The following is a 19,123-nucleotide window of genomic DNA, read 5'->3' on the forward strand; positions in this document are numbered from 1 at the left end:
TTTTGACCCATTTAACTTATATTCCCCGCGGCACTTCAGTGTTACTGTACAAAATACGGGGTTTCCGCCGGTTATTTTGATTGTTGTAACTATTATCCTGACCACTGAGTGACAACTTTATTAATATTGGCCACTGATTTGGCCACTTCACTGAGTTTCTTAGTTAAATTTAAAACTCATCATGGTGACTCGTCTCAGCTAATAAGACAGCGACTTTGTCTTTGCATTTCATCACTGTACATCGGCGTAAAAAATAACCATGTTAAATTATTTACTGAATACAATTTGTAGTAAAACCAAAAGTATTGGCAAAAATATTATTTTCATGTCCCTTTCCATCAACAATGAGAGACTTAGTTGGGCGAATCAGTTAATTTATGAGAAAAAAATGTTCCCATGCCGGGAATCGAACCCGGGCCGCCTGGGTGAAAGCCAGGAATCCTAACCACTAGACCACATGGGAAGCTGAAGTTATTGGGCTGTAAAACAATTCATATTCCCACTCACACTCAACATGTTTTCAACATGCATTTTAAAACAACTTTTTGACCTCTCGCAAGTTTATTAATCCCCTAATTAATGGTAAAATATAAATAGATCGGATTTTATCTTGTTTTCAGAAACGACTGCTTTGGCTCCCTCGGCAAGCCTCGTGGCATTGTTTGGCAGAGCGCATGCGTTGATAGAACAGAATCTACTGACACAAACACAAGAGTTGTCTTCTCCTGACACACTGGCAGAGAAAGTCGCCGCACACCCGGCGGAGATCGTAACGACAGTTTTATACCAAACTCTACCAAAATGAGCATGGAAGGGAATGGCGATTCTGAAAACACATTCCTCTTTACTTCAGAGTCAGTCGGGGAAGGACACCCAGGTAAATATCTATTGTCACCTGTGTATATTGGTCGAAGTGCGCAAGATTCAAAAGGTCTACTCTGTACTCATCAAAAAGGCAAACACTACAGACTAACCAGTTCAAGAACCGACTTGACAGTGAACAGATAATGAAAGAAAGTTTGTATCAATATGATGGGGGCCTATTGGTCACTAAACTGGTAATCTTGATCTTTAGTGTGTTAAATTCATAGCTCAGATTCCAGTGGCGTTCTTGACTTATTTTTGATACAAGCCCCTGTAATCAAGTCAAGAACATTATTTTGTCGTGAAATTAATGAACTTGATGAACGGATTGAGCTCCAAACTTAAAGGCACAGTACGCCTCCCGTAAACCATCACAGATACTGTCAGGCTTTTACACACAGTACAAACACCCTTTCGTTTAAACACTCACCGAACGGGAGCATCCTAGGTGGGTCTGACAACAGGCGGTGGACTACTACTATCACAGAAAGACTACTTGTAGTCTTTCTGTGATAGTAGTAGTCCAGTGGACGATACCTTCCGCCTGTGGTCTGACCACAGGCGGAAGGTATCGTTCACAGGACCACTACTTACATAGAAAGACTACTTTCTATGTAAGTAGTAGTAGTAGTAGTCCAGTGAACGATACCTTCCGCCTGTGGTCTGACTAAATACTACGCGTCCGCACGCGGACTTGCACTACCTTGCGCTACCAAACTTAAGCATGGACATGTACTTTTTTTTTTATACAGTGATGTTCCGAGGCGTCGGTCATCGGTCATAGACCGATTTAGGTTGTAAAATGACCGATTGCAAACACCTCTGTCCCGTCAAATGTCCGATCCGATCGCGAAGTCAGCGGTCATTGTCCGATAGTATTACGTCTAGAGCGGTCACTGCAAGAAGAATCTGTACAAACTGAAGTATCAAACCCCGTTAAAACGAGTTCGAATCGGGGCCTACTTGAACTTCAATTTTCACTCTCGGTCGAACAATATTACAAGAGCCACAAATCTCGCTACTTTTGACAGCGATACTTTACTTACAAAGATGACGCCGAAGAAAAAGGTTTGCGTGGGAAAAGGGCAGACACTTTTGAGTGGCTTTGTTAAAAAAAAAGGACGACACGGACAGTCAAGTTGCAGGGCCTTCGGCCCCGTCGGAGACTGAAGCCTCAGAAGGTGAGCCAATAGATCTACAACCTCAGGAAGAGATGCAGGAAGAGACGCAAGAAACGAAAGTAGCTGTTCAAGCTCACTGAAAATGATCACGTATGACATTCTGAAGTGTGTGAAAGATCACTTGTCACTTGTGACATTAATTCTGAAGCATTGTGTGTGTGTGTGTGTGTGTGTGTGTGTGTGTGTGTGTGTGTGTGTGTGTGTGTGTGTGTGTGTGTGTGTGTGTGTGTGTGTGTGTGTGTGTGTGAAAGATCACTTATGACATTCTGAAGCATGTGTCTGTGTGTGTGAAAGTAACCCTACTGAACACTGTTGCATTTAAAATATTAAAATAAATTTGGAACTGTTCAGTTTTTATTTGCCTTTATTTATATATTCTCAGTCATCTAAAAAGGTGAGGTGCCATGATTGGTTCGCTTGATCTGAATGTCCTATTGTTTTTTTGTAGTCAGGACATGATGTCCTATTAGTTTTTTGATTCAGGACATTTTGTCCTGTTGCCCTCCAGTCCTAGGAACATCACTGTTTATATATATATATATGGTATCTTCACAGAATTATCTGACTTTATGCCAAGTTTTAAATCACAGAAATAAAAAAACAAGGGAGTTATGATGTATTTTGCGACGAGCTATCAAGCGAAAGTGAAAGCATCGTGGTTCAGCGTCCGACCATGTTCGTATTGATCTAAGAACGCAGGCTCAACCTCAAAATAAAGAATGTTCATGTAATATTTTTATATATCTAGAATCTTCACAACATTATCATACTTTGTACCGAGTTTTAAGTCACAGAAATAAAAAAAATAAGGAAGTTATGGATTCTAAAAACAATGCGAACATGGTCGGACGCAGATATCCGATGCTTGCACTTTTGCTCGCTAGCTCTTCGAAAATGCATCATAACTTCCTTACTTTTTATTTCTGTGACTTAAAACTCGGTACAAAGTATGATAATGTTGTGAAGATTCTAGATAAAAATATTACATGAACATTCTTTATTTTGAGGTTGAGCCTGCGTTCTTAGATCAATACGAACATGGTCGGACGCAGAACCACGATGCTTTCACTTTCGCTTGATAGCTTGTCGCAAAATACATCATAACTCCCTTATTTTTTATTTCTGTGACTTAAAACTTTTTATAAAGTCAGATAATGTTGTGAAGATACTATATACAAAAAAATAGTACATGGTAGCGCAAGGTAGTGCAAGTCCGCATGTGGTCGTGAGTATTTAGTCAGACCGTCCTAGGTGCCCTACGTAAAGAGCGAGCAAATTTCAAAGAATTAATTTTGCAGATTGTCTCCTCACACAATCAGACCGTGGTGCGTTTTGGTGCTAGACCTAACTTTTAAAATCTAAATAAGAAATTGACAGCTTGTTACACAAACATTCTTAAATCATAAAAGAATTCTTTTTTCATCAAGACAAGATCAGTACAATTCGAAGTTTTGAAAGTTTGAAAAAAGAAAAGCCCGGAAGCAGGGTCATGCAAGGTCGTGGTTCTCATAGCAGGCACAGTTATGCCTATCGCCAGTTCCTCTAACAGCCAAAAGCCATCGCTAGAGTTCATGTGAATTGCCGCAGTTTGTTGCGTTTAGATTCAGAGGTACATAATAATGTGCTATTGCAGATAAGCTTACAGCGAATCACAAACTGACGACTACATTGTGAAAAAAAAGCAAACTGGATCACACGGGTTCACGATGGCTCAAGGATAAGATAAACCACGCAAAAATAAATTCTTTGAAAATTGCTCGCTCTTTACGGAGGGGCACCAAGGAGTAGGATGTTCTCAAGCTGTGAGTGTTTAAATGAAAGGGTGTTTGTACTGTGTGTAAAAAGCCTGACAGTAACTGTGATGGTTTACGGGAGGCTTACTGTGCCTTTAAGCATAATTAATTAATTTGGTTGTTTGATCCACGAAAATGGCGCAAGAATGTGAAGTTTGCAAGAAGTTGGAATACCAATAGGGTCTATACAGTGGAACCCCCCTTTTCATATAAGACTCCCTCCGTTTTAAGACCCTCTTTTCTCAGACTTTTTGTTCAAAGCCTTTGTAAATTTACCCCATTTTAACTTAATTAATACTCCCTCCTTTTTAAGACCCGATTTTCTCAGACTTTTGGAGGTCTGAAAATGGGACTCACTGTACCTGGTTTATTTCCTATTGCAGATAAATTGTGTGACCAGGTGAGTGATGCCGTCCTTGATGCTCACCTGAGCCAGGATCCGTTCTCCCATGTGTCGTGTGAGTCGGCCGCCAAGACTGGCATGATCCTGGTGTGTGGCGACATTATCTCCAAGGGCCACATCAACTTCCAGAAAGTCATACGCAGCACTATCCAGCAGATTGGATATGACTCGTCGGCCAAAGGTCAGTTGTTGAGTGATGGAGGGGTTAGTATTCTCAGTGCAGTGAAGTTTTGTCTGAGAGGTGCTTATGTGTTTGGAAAGCAAGTTTGAGGGATAGATATTTTATTTTGCAAGATTTGTTAATGTTTGTTCTATGTTCATAGATCTTGTCAGTGTTTACCAGATTTGGTTTTGGACAGGAAGGGATCTTTTATTTTCAGTGTTTCAGGAATTTAAACCAACAAAATGTAACACTGTGCATAGCTGCCAACCCTCCCTAGAAAACCGGGAAATTCCCGATTTTATGTCCAGTCCTGGATTTTCCCAAATAGTGCAAAAATTTCCCGATTAAAATTTTTTCGAGTATAGTTATAAAATGACTGGAGTGTATTTTCAAGCGCCTGTACTCGGCGTAGTTTCACTTCTGAACTCTCGTTCAGCGCCAGGCTTCATCACACAAACGCTGTGATCAAAATCGAATCTAAACGAGAATAGGCGAGATTAGTGGCTAGCGCATGCACTTCAGTCGAATGTGGATGAGAAGCAGAAGAAGCAGCAGCAGACGACCACAAAATGAAGAAAAGAACGGTCCAGCGGCCGTATGACTTCATCTCCGAATCGACAAGACGCGGCATACATTTCGCGTTTTGCACTAAGTGCCGCGAAGATATCAGCATCGGACATGGAGGCCAGGGGGATATTGAAGCTCATTCAAGAACAGCAAAACATGAACGGAACCGGGGGACAGCCGTCGAGAAGACGAGAAAGATTACCCAACTGTTCGCTTCAGACGTCGATGTTCGAACTATGAACGCTGATCCGTGCCAGTTATGCTGTTGTGAACTGTGATGGCAACAGCAATCTCCTTCATACCCCTGGAAGGTGTAGTGTGTTGTGACTTTTGGATTGTGAAATAAACTCAAGGAAGTAACTAACATGAACTATGATTTTGGTGCTGTTGTGAACTGTGATAGCAAAAGATATCTTCCCCCACACAATTGGAAGATGTGAGTGTCAAGAAGTATGAAATACTGTAGAAGGAAGCTTGACATGCATTGGTAAGTCACTACATCTACTCTCTCTCCAGCTCATTCTTCCTTTTTTGTGACAGAATTTGCTGCCAGAAACTGGCAATTATAATCCTCAGAATGCACCAGATTGCACCATTTTGCATCCTTTTTTTCAAAAAAATTCCGGGGAGCATGCCGCCGGACCCCCCGAGCATTCTTGGCGCTTCGCGTCGTCGGCTCGGCGCTTTGCGCCGAGACACCCAATCCTCCCTATTTTGATCTGGGAAAAGTTGACAGCTATGCACTGTGTATTAACAGTATAAAACATAAAGGATCTTGTTTCCCAGTACATTTCAGTCTGAACAAAGCTTAGGATGAGGCCTGTCACTTTCACTATTTGCTCAAGAAGTGTAGGACTCTGTTAACAAAGAAGGGAAATATTCATATTGTTCTTTACACACAATCACTATATAAATGTTAGACATTAATCTGTTTGAGGCGTGACTTTTGAAACAGAAAACTATTCTAGAATACATCTTTTTGTACACATTCATTTTCAGTGAAGAAACATGTACATGTATGTGCTTTCTTTTTTTGGTCTGTTATGTGGAAACATAAATCATCCAAAAGAGGAGGCCTGAAGTTTTCTGTGGTGCTTATGCAAGGTTTTGACTGCTTATACTCATTGACTTTGAGCCCAAATTAAACCAAACAGCACAGATTCCTTTTTTGACATCCTCACAACTGATTTGCATTGCATACCGGTGCCATGAGTATTCTAATATTCTTTTTTTTCTCCAATTGTTGCTGTTTGTCAGGGTTCTGATTCAAGTACATGTATTGGCAGCTGCCATGAGTACTCTATCGGAACTCATTTTCACATTTTGCTCAAACTTCAATTGTTGGTGTTGCCCAGGGTTTGACTACAAGACGTGCAACGTCATCCAATCCATTGACCTGCATAACCCGGATGATGACAATGAGTATGAAGGCGAGGAAAACGAAGAGAAGCCGGCCAGAGACGCTGTGAGTTGATTGAAAATAGACCATGTGTGGAAATGACTCTGTCAATGATAATAGACCATGGTTGGAAATGACTGTCATTTATAATAGACCATGTTTGGAAATTACTCTGTCAAGGATTTGATGAAACAAGCGGCAGCCGAACCATCCTAGCTGCAGTGCTTTTAGCTATGATATATGCCAATGTTCAGAAGAAAAGGGCGTCATAGCGAACAGACTCTGCACAAAATAGAAGCGCATTTCTTTAAACTATGACTTGTATGATCGCTTGACACAATCTATCAGTGCCAATATTTGCCTCGTTGCTTGAGACACGCAACTCTTGCACAGCGCATTAGAAGCCATGAAACATTATTCTACGAAGACATCTCTTGAGAAGAACATTTGAATTTAATGAATACCATGCACAGTGTGAGTTGTACAAGTAAGTACTGAAGGCTCAGAGACAGGTTCTGGGTTTACAGGTGCACTGTTTTGTGTTCGTGATTGAGTCACTACTAGAATGGACATTTAGAACCAGGTCACTGAACCCCATATGTCAAAAAATTAATGGTAAAACATAGAAAGATGTGCGTTAGAATACAGATTTTTTTTTCTTCTAATGCTTTGGTCAATCAGGATTGTAAAGCTAAGTAAGCTGGATGAAAGAACAAGTGGAGAAACTGTCTCATAATCTGTATTCTTCAAAGTCCAAGTGTTGATAAGCTGGTGTCATTATATTTGTCATTATATTTGTCATTATATTTTGTCTTTGACATTCCTGTCTCTGGCTGTGCTAATTCAGTGAAGCAAACAATTTCATACAGTTGAACCCTCTTTTATGACCAGAGTTCTTGTTGATTTTGTTATCATTATGTGTGTAAATGTAGCTCCGTTTAGAGACTCCCTCCCTTTAAAGACCTGATTGTGTTATCATTATGTGTGTAAATGTAGCTCCGTTTAGAGACTCCCTCCCTTTAAAGACCTGATTGTGTTATCATTATGTGTGTAAATGTAGCTCCGTTTAGAGTCTCCCTCCCTTTAAAGACCTGATTGTGTTATCATTATGTCTGTCAATGTAGCTCCGTTTAGAGACTCCCTCCCTTTAAAGACCTGATTGTGTTATCATTATGTGTGTAAATGTAGCTCCGTTTAGAGACTCCCTCCCTTTAAAGACCTGATTGTGTTATCATTATGTGTGTAAATGTGGCTCTGTTTAGAGACTCCCTCTCTTTAAAGACCTGATTGTGTTATCATTATGTGTGTAAATGTGGCTCTGTTTAGAGACTCCCTCTCTTTAAAGACCTGATTGTGTTATCATTATGTGTGTAAATGTAGCTCTGTTTAGAGACTCCCTCCCTTTAAAGACCTGATTGTGTTATCATTATGTGTGTAAATGTAGCTCTGTTTAGAGACTCCCTCCCTTTAAAGACCTGATTGTGTTATCATTATGTGTGTAAATGTAGCTCCGTTTAGAGACTCCCTCCCTTTAAAGACCTGATTGTGTTATCATTATGTCTGTCAATGTAGCTCCGTGTAGAGACTCCCTCCCTTTAAAGACCTGATTGTGTTATCATTATGTGTGTAAATGTAGCTCCGTTTAGAGACTCCCTCCCTTTAAAGACCTGATTGTGTTATCATTATGTCTGTCAATGTAGCTCCGTTTAGAGACTCCCTCCCTTTTAAGACCTGATTGTGTAATCATTATGTGTGTAAATGTAGCTCCGTTTAGAGACTCCCTCCCTTTAAAGACCTGATTGTGTAATCATTATGTGTGTAAATGTAGCTCCGTTTAGAGACTCCCTCCTTGTAAAGACCTGATTGTGTTATCATTATGTCTGTAAATGTAGCTCCGTTTAGAGACTCCCTCCCTTTAAAGACCTGATTGTGTTATCATTATGTGTGTCAATGTAGCTCCGTTTAGAGACTCCCTCCCTTTAAAGACCTGATTGTGTTATCATTATGTCTGTCAATGTAGCTCCGTTTAGAGACTCCCTCCCTTTAAAGACCTGATTGTGTTATCATTATGTGTGTAAATGTAGCTCCGTTTAGAGACTCCCTCCCTTTAAAGACCTGATTGTGTTATCATTATGTGTGTAAATGTAGCTCCGTTTAGAGACTCCCTCCCTTTAAAGACCTGATTGTGTTATCATTATGTGTGTAACTGTAGCTCCGTTTAAAGACTCCCTCCCTGTAAAGACCTGATTGTGTTATCATTATGCAGTGATGTACATTTTTCTAGCAGCCTTTAGGACAATTGTCATAAAGACTGAAAATCAATAGGACACAGTGTCCTGAGATTGCAATTTCAATAGGACAAAAACACGACTCGTAAAACCGCATTTAAAAAGATTTTTCAGTTTAAATTCTTCCACCTTCCGCGACTGTCATGACTAGATACTCAACAAAGGATTGAATCACATTTCAAAGTTATTTGAACATTTGTCGGTCGCTGTTGCTAATCCCTTTTCTTGCCGCGTTTGAAAAAAACAACTTTCTCGCATATCTATTGATTCTCCTTGTGTCCTGGTGCAGCAACAGCGTGTTTGTGACACTTCGTGAAAACATGGTCTTTAAGTTTAACTATAGATTTTCTGAAGTTGTCGCATCCCACAACAAACGCATTCTCACGATGCAGCCCTACCGACGAGCAAACTGTGCAAAACATCAACTTTTTCCCCGAATCATATGTCAGCCAAGGATATGCCTTTTTCCATTCCTCAGAGAAGGAACTTGATTTCTTGTCTTTCAACTCTTTGACTTGGGTTGTCTCTCTCGTGCTCGTCGACGTACTTGCAGTTGCACTTTCACCATCACTCTCCACTTCGACGAGTTCGTTATCGGTTGACGTTGTTGTTGGTTCAGCTGAAGCCACAGTGGCTGGCGAACGCAGCATGGACATCAATGTCTGCTGATTTTTATCTGCTTGGAGCTTTTTTTTCGGACCCATGTCGTTTCTCTTTCGTTTTATTTTCGTTCGAACGCACAACGGTTTTTCCGGATATTATGACGAAAAGTAATGCCTTGCGCATTTGCGAACATGCACGGGTGGTTCCCATTGGTTTAAACGATTTATTCCTGCGCCAATGAATGCACTCGAGGCACCATATGGGTTCGGTTTTCTTTTTTTCTTCTTGATCCAACTAGAGGATAAATTAATTCAAAGAATCAGATCCCACATGGTGCCTCGTTCACTCAACAAAGTGGTCACACGCAGTGCATACTTTCGCTTGGCAAAACCGAAACCAGCTTTCCTCACACAGTGTTTACTTTCGCTTGGCAAAACCGAAACAAGCTTTCCTCTTGAAAATTGAACAGTCCGCATGTCCGCTTCATTGTCAAAAACGATCGGACCCTTGACCACTTCTTCTGTAGGTTAATCGGACCTGTGTCCTGCTGGGGTTAAAGCTATAGGTCCTGGGGAAATTGGATCGGTCAGAGACCGGAGACCGACTAAAATGTACATCACTGATTATGTGTGTAAATGTGGCTCTGTTTAGAGACTCCCTCTCTTTAAAGACCTGATTGTGTTATCATTATGTGTGTAAATGTAGCTCTGTTTAAAGACTCCCTCCCTTTAAAGACCTGATTTTCTCAGATTTTTTTAGGTCTTAAAAGGGAGGTTCACCTGTTCTTCCCAAAAGTCGTTTGATTAGTTTTTCAGCAAAGAATATATATATATTTGTTTTGAAGGGGCTGATGTTTGGTTATGCAACGGATGAGACGGAGGAGTGCATGCCCCTAACCATCATGCTGTCGCACCAGCTGAACTCAAAAATTGCTGAGCTCAGACGCAATGGGGAATTGAAATGGGCACGACCAGATACCAAAACACAGGTTAGTATAACTAGCAGATTTAAGATTAGTTATACAGCGGTACCTGCAATGAAAGGACACCCTTGGGACCAGCCAAAAGTGTCCTTACATTGCAAGTGGCCCGTCATGACAGGTATATTTTGGTTGAGATAAGAGAAAGAGGGACATCAGGAGGTGTCCTCTTAAAAGAGGTGTCCTCTAGTCAGAGGACCTCACATAGCAGGTAACACGGTACGTACGTTTCAAAGCCCCTGGACGCATTATCAGTATTTGTGAAAATCTGTTAAAAAAATGTTTGGGTTATATGCAGGTATGCACGCCATCTCTTCCACTAGTGAGCAACAGTAATAGTTAGCGAAGCTGTGGTTTATTATTTATACCTTACTACGAGTGCTGGTTATGGGCAAAAACAGCAACTTCAGCTTCAGGGAACAAATCACACCAGGGCATCACCCCAAGATCCAACAGGGGCTTTTTGCAGCTTCTTCCAGTAAGCTTTAAACAAAATGTTTTTTTGTTTTTTTTCCCCCTTACACCTGTTCCTTGTTTCGGTGTTCTCTCATGCCGCCCCGTCCCTGCATTCGCTGCTCCATCCACATCTGAATTTCGTTCCGCTGCCAGACCTGTCGATTTTACAGACGCTCCAGGGAGGGATGTCGGGTCGTTGCGGTAGGCTACCCTCGGAAGTTGACACTGCACTTCTGCTGAGTCACTTCGACGGTGTTCAGTAGTGGGTCTGTCCCGAGCTAACGGACTCAGCCCATACCTACTATGCCCCCTACTAACGACATTGACTGCTAAGTCGCGGAGCCAGACTAAGTGAGCGTCCCCTCCAGAGAGCAGACCGCCACCACGTCCCTCCGTCAACCCCCCAGAACGTCACACGTTGAAGACTGACAGCAGAAGTACTATTCAGGGAAGGATGGAACAGGAACAATGAGACCAAGGTCACCATGAGAGCTCCGGGCATGAAGGGCCACAAGAGCAAGGACATTTTATAATTTTGGATGATTAATGAGATGAGGATGATTATAATGATGATGCTATGGATTTCCAATTTGGTTTGAGACTACGTGACAGGGCAGCACTCTACGCTTACTGTCATAATATATCCTGGTGTCAACCAGGCCCGAGAACTGCCGCACCTGCGGTGTTGGTCAGGTAAACAGAACCTGAACACCCTCAAAGTCGCATTCGTTAAGTGAATGACACTCGGCTGTGTGATTCCAGCCTTCCCATAGGAACCAAAGCACTTCCACTCTGGGTAGGAGCTGACCGTAGCCCGAAAAACCCACATGACCCTGATGGGATTCGAACCCACGACCTCCCGGCCCGCAGCCCGATGCGCTAACCACTACGCCACGGGGGCCGGTTAAACAAAATGTTAACGCAGTCTCATCCCTGAATGGTTGACTGTCAGAGGTATTAGTTGAATATGAAATTGATTATGCCACCTGTGCTTGAATGAAACTAAAGACCCTTCTGTTGAGTATTTGACTGTGTGACCGCAGGTAACAGTGGAGTATCGAGTGGACCGAGGGGCCATGATACCTATTCGCGTGCACACAGTGGTGATCTCGGCACAGCACGATGAAAACATCGCATTGCAGGCATTGAGAACACAACTGATGGATCGTGTGGTGAAGAAAGTCATTCCTGCTAAGTACCTGGACGACAAGACAGTGTTTCATATCCAGCCCTCAGGTCGTTTCATCATCGGTGGGCCGCAGGTAAGAGGAGGAATGACTGGTTGGCTTGATTGTGTTGAGTGGCTCAAAAAACAAGAATGGCAAGGTACTGGAATGTTTCAAAACAAGACATTCTCAAGTACAGGGGGACCTCCCCTAAAAATGAAAATAACTTCTACATCTGTTGACCAAATTATTTCATATTTGGTGTACATTAACTTCAGCTAATATGACACCTTTAATTTATATTTAATTACTGAAATGACCTAGTTCACATTCATCATGGCAATGTTTTTGTCTTTGCATGATTTACTGCACTTTCACAATCTGAAGTCAACTTTGAAGTTAAAGCTCACCCCCCCCCCCCCCCCAAAAAAAAAAAAAAAACCAAAACCTCAAGACCCGTCATACTCAAACTAACAATAAACTTAACATTGCAGGGGGATGCGGGTCTGACCGGACGCAAGATTATAGTGGACACGTACGGGGGGTGGGGGGCACACGGAGGTGGGGCCCTGTCCGGCAAAGACCCCGCTCAGATTGACCGCTGTGCGTCCTATGCTGCTCGCTGGGTGGCCAAGTCGCTGGTCAAGGCTGGACTCTGTCGCAGAGTTCTGGTGCAGGTTAGACCCACTATTGTGTTTGAACAAGTTGAGGTTTTCTCTTGTGAAGATGTGAAAATGTGCTTTCGAAGATGTGAAGAGTTAAGCTTGTGGAAATGAGAACAGAGTTTTTCTTACCAAGATACGAAGAGAGTTATGCTTGTGATGATGTGAAGAGAGTTATGCTTGCAAAGATGTGGAGAGAATTATGTTTGCGAAGATGGAAGGAGAGTTATGCTTGTGATGATGTGAAGAGAGTTAAATGCTTGTGATGACGTGAAGAGAGTTATGCTTGCAAAGATGTGGAGAGAATTATGTTTGCGAAGATGTGAGGAGAGTTCAGCTTGTGATGATGTGAAGAGAGTTAAGCGTGTGATGATGTGAAGAGAGTTAAGCGTGTGATGATGTGAAGAGAGTTAAGCGTGTGATGATGTGAAGAGTTATGCTTGTGATGATGTGAAGAGAGTTATGCTTGTGATGATGTAAAGAGAGTTATGCTTGTGAAAATGTGAAGAGTTATGCTTGTGAAAATGTGAAGAGTTGTGCTTGTGATGATGTGAAGTTATGCTTGTGAAAATGCGGAGAGAGTTATGCTTGCAAAGATGTGAAGAGTTATGCGTGTGATGATATGAAGAGTTTTGCTTGTGAAGATGTGAAGAGTTATGCTTGTGAAGATGTGAACAGAGTTATGCTTGAGATGATGCGAACAGAGTTATGCTTGTGATGATGTGAAGAGTTTTGCTTTTGATGATGTAAAGAGAGTTTTGCATAGGTGATCGTGAAGAGAGTTTTGCATATATATGTGACTGTTACTGTAAAGGCAATTGTTTTAAGTTTGACTTGCCTAACTGCCCCAATGATTATTTGTGTTTTACTGGGCTTGTATTTAACTTTCGTGAGATCCCCCGAAAGCGGCGTATGGCTGCCTAAATGGCGGGGTAAAAACGGTCATACACGTAAAAGCCGTGGGAGTTTCAGCCCATGAACGAACAAACAAACTTTCGTGAGACAGTTGTGCAAAATGTTTGGTCCTGATATTATTTAGCTGACATATTTTCTACTTCACTTGTTGCAGGTGTCCTATTCCATGGGGGTGATAGAACCATTGTCGGTGACGGTTTTCACCTATGGCACATCCAGCAAGACCCATAATGAGATTTTGAAAATCGTCAACGACAACTTTGATCTACGACCCGGCAAGATCGTCAGGTACTTACATAAAACAGTGTCGCATGATCAGGGTACTCTGTTTTATCAGGTAGCTAAAAATTCAATGTCCATTCAAAGCTGAGACTTAGTGGGCCTAACAGAAGATATTACAGCACTTAACTGCTTGTGCATTTTGAGAACAGCAGTATGAAGTAATCTCATAACTGAAGGTTGGTATCTTTCATCTTTGTATGACTGTTTGAATTACTCAAAGAATAACGAAGAGAAGAAGAAAGGGAAGGGAGGATTTATCTATTTTTTATTTCACTTTTTTTAATTCTTTCTTCATTATTTTAAAATGATGTACCGTATTTTTGGAACTACAGGGCGCTTTGTTGTAAAAGGCGCAACCCTCCTTTTAAGTTTAAAAAAAGGAAAACTCCATACTATAGGCCTTCTGGTGTATTGGCCGCAAGTCAAAGGAAGTATACAGAGTGGAAATATGTTTTCTCCCCCAATATGCAGTGAGATCAAAGTGTCTGCATTCGCAGAGCTGTTTGGCCTTGTGAGCTCAGGTCAATGACTATATTTTGAGACCAGATGCCTGTCCTAGTTTACAGACACTGACCTTCTGGCCCGGGGTCAATGACCGAGTTTTAAGTATGACACCGGCACCTTTGAAAGTCTGAAAGGAAACTTTGTCCAGGTCATAGCAGAAACATGCATATCACTACTGAGGGACTGTTCCCTTTCTTTGTATATCGATGTGTGTACATCTGTACTCTTCTTTACACAAAGCAATACCGGGCAATAGAGCAGGGGTCAAAGTTGAGGAAAAAAGTTGCGCCTTCTAGTCCTGAAAGTCCTCGCGCCCCCTAATTGGCGTAGAGGCGCATCCCCCGGGTGGTGGATGGGGGAGCCTTCTCTACTAACTTCTGAGAGAAGGTCGCATCACTCTCGATGCCGTGAACCTAATTAGGATCTTTTTCTTGTTTCTTCTCTATTTCTGCCTCCCCAAAGTCCTTTTACTTTCCTTTTCTCACCCATAAAATTCTTCACTTATTACCCTTGTTAAGTGGTTCTTGTATAGAATATAGTCAATGTTTGTAAAGATTTTAGTCAAGCAGTATGTAAGAAATGTTTAGTCCTTTGTACTGGAAACTTGCATTCTCCCAGTAAGGTCATATATTGTACTACGTTGCAAGCCCCTAGAGCAATTTTTTGATTAGTGCTTTTGTGAACAAGAAACACTTAACAAGTGGCTCTATCCCATCTCCCCCCTTTCCCCTATCCCATCTCCCCCCTTTCCCTCGTCGCGATATAACCTTCGTGGTTGAAAACGACGTTAAACACCAAATAAAGAAAGAAAGAAAGTCCTGAAAGTACACTAGTCTTTTTCCTTATCATCTTCATTTTCTTAAGTGCTCAGACAAGTGAACTTCAATATGCCTTCTTCTTACGATTTGTACTGCATGCCATCACAGAGAAAAGTTTCCAATACAGCATTGTGTTTTCAGATTCTTACTGATCTATTTGTGTTTTCCCTGTTCAGTGAGCTCAACCTAAGGAGACCAATCTACCAGAAGACCGCAGCCTACGGACATTTTGGCCGATCAGAGTTCCCATGGGAACAGCCCAAGACTCTACAACTGTGAATTCATCAGTGGCATTCTTGAGCGAACTCCTGGTTGTTGACTTTCAAACACTTTGAAGGATTCTGACAACCATTTATTGTGAGACATTTTGTCTCATTCTATATGATGATCTCTTCAATGGTTGCACTTGAAGCTTAAACCTTTTTTCCTGCACCTCTGGGTTAGTGTGCAGTATCAGAGCTCACTTTGTTTCTCTTTGGTTATCCAGACAACTTACACAGCTCAGATATCTTTGTGCCATGTTAGAACACTAAGAAAGTGTCAACTGCCATTTTTTCACAACAGTAAAACTCAGTACCAACATCAGGCAGATCAATTGGGGGTGGGGGGGGGGGGGGGGGGGGGGGATGTTGGTAATGTGTTGTACGGTTGAAGTTTGCTTTGTTGCATATCATATTCATTTTCAGTGTGAATGTGGTTTTTTTTCTTTTTCATTCTTTTTTTCTTTGCATGATTGTATAGAGGAGATTTGAGATTCAAGGCAGTTTTCTTGGTTTTGCCCTTTTTTGAGTCACATGCGAAGCAAAAGTGAGTCTATGTACTCACCCGAGTCGTCCGTCCGGACGTCAAAACTTTAACGTTGGATATTTCTTGGACACTATTCAGTCTATCAGTACCAAATTTGGCAAGATGGTGTATGATGACAAGGCCCCAAAAAACATACATAGCATCTTGACCTTGCTTCAAGGTCAAGGTTGCAGGGGCCATAAATGTTGTCTAAAAAACAGCTATTTTTCACATTTTTCCCATTTTCTCTGAAGTTTTTGAGATTCAATACCTCACCTATATATGATATATAGGGCAAAGTAAGCCCCATCTTTTGATACCAGTTTGGTTTACCTTGCTTCAAGGTCAAGGTCACAGGAGCTCTTCAAAGTTGGATTGTATACATATTTTGAAGTGACCTTGACCCTGAACTATGGAAGATAACTGTTTCAAACTTAAAAATTATGTGGGGCACATGTTATGCTTTCATCATGAGACACATTTGGTCACATATGATCAAGGTCAAGGTCACTTTGACCCTTATGAAATGTGACCAAAATAAGGTAGTGAACCACTAAAAGTGACCATATCTCATGGTAGAAAGAGCCAATAAGCACCATTGTACTTCCTATGTCTTGAATTAACAGCTTTGTGTTGCATGACCTTGGGTCAAGGTCACATGTATTTTGGTAGGAAAAATGTGTAAAGCAGTTCTTAGTGTATGATGTCATTGCTAGGTTTAGTTATTTGACCTTGACCCTGAAGGTCATGTCAAGGTCAAGCATGTGAGTCGTATGGGCTTTGCCCTTCTTGTTTTATGTAGAATCCTTTACTTTGTACCAATTTTCATAAAAGCAGAATCTCTTGCTCCAAAATGAACATTCTTTTGTTTTTAGGAAAGGTAGAGCTTTATTTTTTATCAAAACATATTAGCCTTCTATAGAAGTTTAACTTTTTTTTTAAAACTCTGTTTTTGTTCTAGGAAAGAATCTCTCATGTTCGTATGTACTATGCCATTTTTTCTTTTGTCAGTGTAATTGTTTAAAAGGTTTATCATACTTGTTTGAATCTCCGGTGCTTATTCAAAATGTTTTGATATATGTGCCAATGTTTGCACCAATAGTGCATACCAAATTAACCTGAGATTTTAATGTTACCATGAACATGTCTGATTTTCTTGTTTTATATTAAAGTGGTGAATTTTACCATGGCGATTTGAGTGATAACTTTTATTGACAGGTGGAATGCACCTTTACAATGATTATAAAAATATGTTATGTTAACCCCAGGAAAACAGGAGTGAAATATACAGTAAATTATTCTCGCATTTGATGCTTCTTCTTCACATTAATCTGATCTTTACAAGAAGAAATAAAGGGAAAACAACAACCAAGCGATATATTGGTCTTCGACATTGAAAGGTCTTTGTGTGACATGTTCATTAATCTTTTTTATGTCCTAGCTCAGGTGATTATTATGTCAAACTTATATAATACTCTGACTGCAAATACACATGTATTCAGTTGCATTTCTATGAAGTATGTACTTGAGATGAAGGTCACATAATCAGTGTATGAGGAGAAAGCTTTTATCACAAAATCTGGAATTCCTAAAGTGAAAATGTGTACAGATTATTCAATTGTCAATTACAAGAAAACAAACTGTTGGAGAAACCTGAACATATAATGGTTATCAAATGTTGCTGATTGTTAAATGTCTTAGAAGTCATTTTGGGAATGTTGCCAAAAAGGCAAATACTTCATTCAATGTTTATTTGATAAATAGTTCAGGGGCACTGGTGGTGTGGGTATAATTTGTCACAGTGAATGGTTTTCCTGACTTTGTGTTGTAGTATCGCGTCGGTTCAGTGTCCAAGTGCAGATGTTGCCTCCTCAATGCATATCTGGCATATTCAGCCAGTAGCGGCGACACAACCATTGTGTTTTATTCCAGTAGTGGGCGCAAGAGTAGCAATGAAGCTATGTGGTGATTGCACGTGGTATATATAATGGCAACAAGTGAATTTTTGTCACACGTTTGTTTCTGTTCACATCTGTACATGAAAGAGGGTTATACATTGTACTGGGTATTTTGACTCTAGCCATATGAAATAACGCAAAACATATTTTTGGTGGCTTTTTTTGTTTAAAATGCACCATCCCACCTGAGTGTTTAGTTATGTTCTAGCTTTGGTGTTTGTATGTCTTGTAGACAGGGTAGCAAACATAATGTTTGCTTGTTAACGACACTACACTGGTTTTTATTTCTCGAAACATTTTTGTTGTGAAGAAATCACACAAATAGATGCATAATTTAGTTTCTTTGTTTGTCATCGGAAGCAAGATCATAAGGTCTGAACAAATGGCCGAGGTGCAAAGGGACTTTCAGGTTAGTCTGGTCTCAAAATGTAATTTGTAATACATGTACATGCACACTGAACAACTGTGTTGAACAAAGTCATACAACAGGTTCACCTCTCAATATCGTTTTAATTCTTGTTACAACTGTATCATGGAAGAACTTAATTTTACAAGATTCTGGACTCATTTTTGTTCCTTTTTGTTTATCTTTGTTGTGTTTTAAATAAAACAGAGAAGCTTTTGCTGACCAGTTTTTATAGATGTTTTGTCCAATGTTGGGAACAAAAAAAACGTGTGTTATAATAATTATCTGATGGAACAGAGTGTATAAACAAACACCAACAAGAGGCGAAGCCTTCAAGGCTCACTTAAGAAATCGACAAACAGTAACTAACACAAACTCAATCACTCCGTCACACATACACACACAGTAAGCGGCATAGGTGACACTGTGCAAGAAAGCGAGACACTAGATCTAGATCTGAATGGCCGATTTCGAAGAAAAAACTAGTCTCGGCCCGCTCGGCAAAATAACAATGACCGAGACTTTCAGTAATTCCTTCGCGTGACGTCTAACCCTCTTACGTCATAATGTGACGTCTTCAAATGTTGTGACGTCTTCAAATGTTAAAGTTTCTACCACAGACATACATACATACGCACGCACGCACGCACAGACAGACAAAAGTTAGCATCGTTCAGGCTACACTTACGTGAGCCAAAAACTATTGAATGAATGACTGTGGAAATAAGACATGAACAAATGTGGTAAGAGGAAATGCACAAAAGTTTTATTTATTATCTGCAACTTATAAAATAACACTGACCCCACGTGTCAAGGAATTTAGATGTGCTGCTGACTTATTGGTCCGGTGTTTGCTTTTCCGTGTACGGGGATTCAACATTCGCACACTCATTCGCACACTCATTCACACATTTTTACACTCACACTGAC

General features: G+C 40.8%; 1 protein-coding gene and 1 non-coding gene across 2 annotated transcripts; one reads left to right on the forward strand and one right to left on the reverse strand.

Annotated features, from left to right (window-relative positions):
• Nucleotides 1-391: 391 nt before the first annotated feature.
• Trnae-uuc (transfer RNA glutamic acid (anticodon UUC)) lies at nucleotides 392-463 on the reverse strand. The gene has a single exon. It is a non-coding gene; the product is annotated as a tRNA-Glu (tRNA).
• Nucleotides 464-702: 239 nt separating this feature from the next.
• Nucleotides 703-18,423, forward strand: LOC138958300 (S-adenosylmethionine synthase-like). Its single transcript, XM_070329410.1, has 8 exons — nucleotides 703-877; nucleotides 4,222-4,422; nucleotides 6,327-6,436; nucleotides 10,106-10,249; nucleotides 11,740-11,958; nucleotides 12,357-12,539; nucleotides 13,594-13,727; nucleotides 15,220-18,423. Exons 1-8 carry the CDS (start codon nucleotides 802-804, stop codon nucleotides 15,320-15,322), a joined length of 1,170 nt encoding a protein of 389 aa, XP_070185511.1. The 5' UTR covers nucleotides 703-801; the 3' UTR covers nucleotides 15,323-18,423.
• The last annotated feature ends 700 nt before the right edge of the window (nucleotides 18,424-19,123 follow it).

Source organism: Littorina saxatilis, linkage group LG2 (genome assembly GCF_037325665.1).
Source record: "Littorina saxatilis isolate snail1 linkage group LG2, US_GU_Lsax_2.0, whole genome shotgun sequence".
Lineage (NCBI taxonomy): Eukaryota > Metazoa > Mollusca > Gastropoda > Littorinimorpha > Littorinidae > Littorina > Littorina saxatilis.

Excerpts from the sequence above, each read along its gene's own strand:
- LOC138958300 (XM_070329410.1), top strand. The coding sequence starts at position 802 with ATGAGCATGGAAGGGAATGGCGATTCTGAAAACACATTCCTCTTTACT. Across the intron at positions 6,437-10,105 it reads AGAAGCCGGCCAGAGACGCT|GGGCTGATGTTTGGTTATGC; the intron begins GTGAGTTGATTG and ends TTTGTTTTGAAG. Across the intron at positions 12,540-13,593 it reads GTCGCAGAGTTCTGGTGCAG|GTGTCCTATTCCATGGGGGT; the intron begins GTTAGACCCACT and ends CACTTGTTGCAG.